We start from the raw sequence: 6,865 nt of genomic DNA on the forward strand, positions 1-6,865 counted from the left end.
TTTTATTTGCTAAAACCCCATGGCACATTCCTATTTTGAACACCGAGGGCAGCAGATGCATTTGCCGCGTAATCCCCTTAACATTTGACATTGTGTTGTGTGTGTTTGTGTGTGAAACCATAAAAATTTCGATTCAACTATATATATATTGATAAAAAGAAAAACCAAAACTGTCCATAAATCTACGTTTAGTTCTTAAATACAAATATGGAGAAATTACACGAATATCAAGGATTTACGGGTCGTCTCCATCAAGTGCGGGATAATATAAGAGATAAATACAACAACTACAAAGAGCAAAATCCAACAAATTTTGTAGAAACAGCCAAAAATGCAGCACTGGATCAGCTCAAGGGAAATGCAAGTGCCAACAAAGATTATTCGCATATTTATAGGTACGATTGCATAATTTATATACTAAAAATTGCATTTTTTTCAAATTATCTAGTGCCAAACATCTAATTTTTAAAACTAAAAATAATATTAATTGAAGCGCACAAAAAAAAATTAATTGATAATGTTATCTAAAATGCGTTTTAGGTGAGGGTTTTAATTGTTTTAAAGCTACAACAATAATTTGTAAAAGTATAAACATTTGTATACCCTGTCTTTCTATATAAAAAGTGCAGTTAGGAATTCGATTTCGTTTCTGAATAAATTTTTGGGAATCAAGAAATCTGTTGACTTGCCCACCATCTTTTTCATTAGATTTGATTTTAAACCGTATTAACTAGAAGTCCGACATATTTTAAGTTTAAATCAACATGTTACTTTCTTATTTAAAATTCAAATTTAAATTGAAAAATATTAAAATTCAGAAAAACATGTACATATATGGTTTAAATTACATTCCTTTCCTTTCCTACTGTTTCACTAAAAGACTTTTAAGATAGATAGATTTAGATTAGAATCGAATCAATAGTAAGTATGTACTTATACCCTTATCTATATATAGAAGGATAGTTCCCTAGTATTTTTAAATCTATTTCTTTTAGAAAATCAATTTTACTATGACTCGAATTGGAGACAATAGGTACTATACGATTAGAGTAAACAAATGATAGCATCATAACAAAAGCAATTACTTTTAATTTCTTACACCTATTCATAATAATCAAGAGATAAATAATTTAAAGATTTTTGTTTTTTTTTAAGAGTATTTAAAGTCGACCATATTAAAATAAAGTATATACCATTGATGGTTATCTTTTGTCGTCGTATATTCTTATCTCTTACTATTTGAATTGATTAGAAATCGCATTTAATTAAAACTTTTTCACTCATTAGCAACAAATGTTTTGTTGAATTTAATTTTAATTAACTGCCTAAATTAAAACTAAGATAGTAGATTTGATTACAGCAGGGGCGTAACACCAAAAAAAGTGATTACATTTTCGAAATTATTCCAAATAATATCTGGGCCACTATAAATGGATCACTGAATTTTATGTAGCATGCAATAAAATAAAGGCAATGCTAAAGGAAAAAAGTTTATTAAATAAACTTGATGTCCATGATTGATATCCAAAATCTTCTTAAAATCCCCTTTGGTCCTTAGGTTGCATTGAATCTTATTGAGCAGTTTTGTTTTTATTGAATTGTCTTTTGTCCAGCATATTGGCCAATAAGATAATTCAATAAATAAACTAACCTAAGCCATGTTGGATTCATCAATGGGATTTGAGGCAATATATTGCAGATTACTTACATGACACCCCCGCTGTGTGTGTGGGTGTAAATTTCTCTTTTGCAGACATAAAACTCGGGCAGAGCTGATTCGAGTATCCGCTGCAGTAATGGGTATCGAGTTTTCCTATGCGGCTGAAACGGCCTTTGTGTCACCCACATTGCTGAAAATTGGCGTTGAGCATCAACACATGACATTAGTTTGGGCCCTCTCCCCCTTGGTTGGGTTTTTCCTTTGCCCCTTCTTGGGTTCTATTTCAGGTAAGGTTGGATTTTTTGCTCCACTTTACATTATAGATCTTATCCTTATCCTGCAAGGGTATATAAAATATGTAAAATGTTATTTTCAGATCGTTGCAAGTTAAATATGGGACGACGACGTCCGTTTATATTGTTATTATCTATTGGAGTAGTTCTAGGTAACTATAAGTACAATACAAATATTAAATTTTAATTATGAATAAGACTTTTAAAGCGTTTGTTATTTGATATGCGTATGAACTCTCATGAACTCTAATTTAAAGGACTTCTATTGGTACCAAATGGCGAAAACTTGGGCTATTGGTTTGGCGATGTTGATCCACATCTTCAGGATCTTTCATTTATGGAAAACTCAACAGATAGTACTCCTCTACAAAATCGCAGCACATCCGCATACAGAGTCACAGCGGCAACTTCAGAGATAGCATCGGCTACAAAAACATCACATCCATGGGGTATACTTTTTACTGTGCTAGGAACCGTTCTGCTGGATTTTGATGCTGGTATAACAAACATATAAAAAAAAAATACGAAAACTAGATTAGAATATACGGAAATTAGATTAGAATATAAGATTGGTACTTGCTATCAGTTTAGGTTTCTTGCTTGGAACTCCTGCTGGGTAATAGATCTGCCAGCTCAGAACAAATAGGTGTAGTCTATATATAAACAACAGCATTTAGTTTAAACTTAAGCCAAGCTTTCCCTACTTGACCAATTTAATCAGCATAATACCTATAAAATTTTTAATAGAAGGAATAAATGGTATTTATAATATTTAAGATGCTTGCCAAAGTCCAGCTAGAGCCTATTTATTGGATGTGTGCGTTCCTGAAGATCATGCCAAGGGTCTGTCAACCTTTACCATTATGGCTGGTTTGGGTGGATTCTTTGGATACTCGATGGGTGGTTTGAACTGGGATGAAACAGACATTGGTAAGTAAAACTGTATAAATTAATATGTTTTGCTCTATATCTATTTACCTGTTGTATAGGACGGCGATTGGGAGGTCATGTCAAAGCTGTTTTTTCCATTATCACATTTATTTTTATAATTTGTGTGGCATTTACAATAACCAGCTTCGCGGAGGTTCCACTGTGGGCCATAGCCAATCCAAAAACAAAAACTCATCCAAGTGAAAGAGATCAACTAGACGGATACTCTGCTAATTATGGTTCCCTTGACAATGAAGAGGTTTATAGAATCCAGGATAATGATATACAGGTGAATGCCAATAAAGCTTTGCATATTTTTCTTTTTTTAAGTAAATAACTTTAAACATTTTACTTATATGAAAATTTATGTCTATGCAGATGTAAATTTGTCTAGCAAAAAGAAAACTCTTGTGTCAAGAACAATTTATTTACTTTAAATCAGAGAGATTACTTTTATAGAATATGCGTGCATACTTTTTAATTAATCCTTTTGGGACTTTTTGTTTCGTAAGCTGACAGCTGAAGCAGCATCAGACAGCTTCTCGGCAATTAAGGAAAACGTTGGTGAAACTTCGTTTAGCGAAGCACAGGAGCCTTTGACATCGATGGCAGGAGAGATGGCCAATGATAGTGAGATGGGCCAGCAACCGCAGCCACCGGCGGCGGAAAGTGGCGTGGAAATAGAGTCGCTATCGCATTATTTGCTGTCCATCGTATACATGCCATACTCCTTGCGAATGGTCTGTCTGACTAATCTTTTCTGCTGGATGGCCCACGTCTGTTACTCGCTATATTTCACCGATTTCGTTGGAGAAGCCGTATTCAATGGGGACCCAAAAGCCATGGAGGGTTCACCGTCACAGATGCGTTATGAGGAAGGAGTTCGCTTTGGTTGTTTCGGCATGGCCATGTATTCGCTATCCTGTGCTTGCTATTCCCTTGTTATAGACAAGCTAATTCGACGTTTTAGGTAAGGGGTCTCACTTTCAAATAAATTGCACACACACTTTCAACTAGATTATCTTTCCTCAAGGGCCAGAACTGTATATATTGGCGGACTTACATTCTATTGCACTGGAATGACCTTAATGGCATTAACTAGGGCAAAGATGAGCGTTATATTATTCAGCTGGACTGCAGGAGTTATGTACTCAACTCTCTTTACCATGCCCTATTTGCTAGTAGCACATTATCACTCTCTTGGCACAGTAAGTTGAATAAATTAAACAGTTTACCAGTTCAAAATTTGATCATTACACCAGTGTAAATACTAAATATTCAAGAAGTACATATTTAAGTCATGATCTTGGAACCTTTACAGGACATAATTAAAGTTATAAACTATTAAATAACAATTAAATATCTCTTCAACATGTAACAGAAGTAAAATTATTTAAGAAACGTTTGCAAGCTATGACAAATGTTTTTACAATAGTTGTTATTATTATATAAAAATCTATTAATTTTCAGTTTGAACTGGATGAAAATGGTAGTGCTAAACATGGATCCGGAGTAAGGGGTTTGGGCACTGACATTGCCATTGTAAGCAGCATGGTCTTTCTGGCCCAATTTATTTTATCAATGTGCATGGGCACCATAGTGACGGTATCGGGAACGACAACGGCCGTTATAAGTACAGCCAGCTTTTTGAGTTTATGTGGTGCAATATCAGCAACGAAAATTATGTATTTAGATCTTTAAAGCACATATGTATATGTAATTATTTCGATATGTACCTGGTTACATATCCGTTTATGTATGTATGTATTTATAAACATTATTGTCTATATAAACCGAAAACCAAAACAACCTTCTAAGCATATACATACATATTCTTATGTGTACTTTGTAAAATAATGATAGATTACTCCAAATAAATATTATATACGTTACAGTTTAGTTCACTTACCAAGCGATTGATTCTTTTTGAAATGCCAAAGTTTTTATTATTGGGGTTTTGGGTTTTTAACAATATTTTTTTTTTTAGTTACATATCTTTCCTCATTGCGATGGATGTCGGCTTGTTGGTGTTACAAAGGAAAAGTAAAAAAAAAAACCAACCATTTATAGAGTATAGATCGATTTTACGGTCGAGCCCCGCTTGACAATGGTGTCCTTGTGCACATGGTAGTGCAATTGGCATTGTCGGTTCAGACGCAGAGCTTCACGTAGCTTGTGCCCAATCTCTAGAACAGCTTCCTTGTCGCTACCGTTAGCCGTCCAAAGAGAAATCTTATTGCACTTGTTGCGTATATTAACCACAGCACCGCAAATTTGGTCCGCATAATCGAAAGTCTCTCCAATCATGCAGAGCAAAACATCGAGCCATAGGTTGTCCAATTCCTGTTTACAGTTCTTATTGAGAGTGATCACCCAGCGACCGCCTTGTTTATTAGCAGCATCCTCCCACATGGGGCGTATGTTCTTCTTGAAAAGCGAATAATCACTTCCCATTTTAATTACCGATGGCGGTATAATGTGATTATATAGACTCCAGAAATCTTCGACAAAATTAAAGCTCGTAATCACATGCTGCATATCTTCCCAGGATTTTTTGTGATCATTTTCCAAATACCACAAAGTCCATGAGTTCTGCAGAGGGTGCTTGAACAGCTGTTCGGTTTGAGCAGTCTCTTGCGTCTCTTCTTTTTTGGCATCGCCAGGGATTTCTTCGACTTTTACCGGATCTGGTTCTTCGGAAGCTTTTTTCGATTCTCCTTTCGAAACTGGTGGAACCGTGGGTTCGGGATTTGAATCCAATTTTGGTTGTCCTTGAGTCTCCTGCTTGCCGGCAGATGGAGCAGAATTGCTTTTGAATTTAAACTTTGGATTAGCAAAGTTCTTCATTCTGTAAAAATCACTTTGCATGTTGAATTATTATAGAGTTATAAATTCAAATTGTTTATAGTTTACGCTTTCCTGATCTTTTAATGATTTATAAATGCACCAATTCCGCTTCTCTTTTTATTTGACTTTTTCCAGGAAAAATTATTGTAGATCTGCCAATTTTGAAACTTCCCGTGATGCTTGCCAGTCTTTTATAACACTGGAGGTTCGACAACACTCATTGTGACTTGTCATGACTCACTTTGAGTTAGCATGGCTCCTTTAACATGACATTGCTCATGTTGCGTTAACATTTACTCAAAATGAGTTTAGTATTAACCAGCCCTGGTTAGACGGATTGAAATGGCGAAATTGGCGGACGAGGCGAATTTGGCGGGGCGAAATCAGTATCATTCGTTTATTTCGCAAAAAAAAATATTTAAAATTCTTTGGTTTAAAATTCTTTGTGGAATAAAAAGATATAGAAAGAATAGTTAAAGCGATACTAAATAAAAACAAAGCGACTAAGAAAGATTTGGGTTTATATTTTAATTATAAACTTATTTGGTATTTTTTTTTTAAACTAGTTGAAATTAATAGTAATACGTTCTTTTGAAGCTTTCAATGTGTCCAATAAACAACCCTAAAGAAACTTTGTAAAAAGATAATATTAAGTGTAAATTAGAAACAAACCTTTTCAAACTAAATTCAAAAAAAAAGAGAAAAAAACATCGATGTTTTATAAAAATACAAAAACATCGATGTTATTTCTATCTCTAGAAATCAGTGTGAATTTGGCGGGCAAAAAGTTACGGCGAATATATCACAGCAAAAATATTTACATTTTTAGGTATCTGGTAACACTAATGTGCATTGATCTGGCAACACTTGTTGATAGTGGCCAAAAACAATCGATGGTGACACCTCGATAGTGCCATCGGTAGTGCCATCGCTATTTTGTGAGTGTGAATTTTGTTTTAGAGCTGGGAGGTCGTATGTGCGCACATCGTTCGGCAAAAAAGGCGAACAATTCAAACATATAAAAACCGAAAAAGAAAAATTAAGCATAATAATTTCGTGACTCGTCTCTCCTCCCTAAACGCTCCTCTCGGCCTGTGCGTGTGTGATTCTTCTGTGGCTGTGTGTGTATATGTGA

The 6,865-nt window shown here is 34.7% G+C and overlaps 2 protein-coding genes across 2 annotated transcripts; one reads left to right on the top strand and one right to left on the bottom strand.

Moving 5' to 3' along the window:
• Positions 1-65: 65 nt before the first annotated feature.
• LOC6647289 (proton-associated sugar transporter A) lies at positions 66-4,782 on the top strand. Its single transcript, XM_002070593.4, has 9 exons — positions 66-395; positions 1,754-1,947; positions 2,037-2,105; positions 2,211-2,450; positions 2,731-2,883; positions 2,943-3,172; positions 3,396-3,853; positions 3,917-4,091; positions 4,354-4,782. Exons 1-9 carry the CDS (start codon positions 208-210, stop codon positions 4,582-4,584), a joined length of 1,938 nt encoding a protein of 645 aa, XP_002070629.2. The 5' UTR covers positions 66-207; the 3' UTR covers positions 4,585-4,782.
• Positions 4,783-4,803: 21 nt separating this feature from the next.
• LOC6647288 (eukaryotic translation initiation factor 4E1) lies at positions 4,804-5,932 on the bottom strand. Its single transcript, XM_002070592.4, has one exon. It carries the CDS (start codon positions 5,749-5,751, stop codon positions 4,948-4,950), a length of 804 nt encoding a protein of 267 aa, XP_002070628.2. The 5' UTR covers positions 5,752-5,932; the 3' UTR covers positions 4,804-4,947.
• Between the last annotated feature and the right edge of the window lie 933 nt (positions 5,933-6,865).

Source organism: Drosophila willistoni, chromosome 3R (genome assembly GCF_018902025.1).
Source record: "Drosophila willistoni isolate 14030-0811.24 chromosome 3R, UCI_dwil_1.1, whole genome shotgun sequence".
NCBI classification, from domain to species: Eukaryota; Metazoa; Arthropoda; class Insecta; order Diptera; family Drosophilidae; genus Drosophila; species Drosophila willistoni.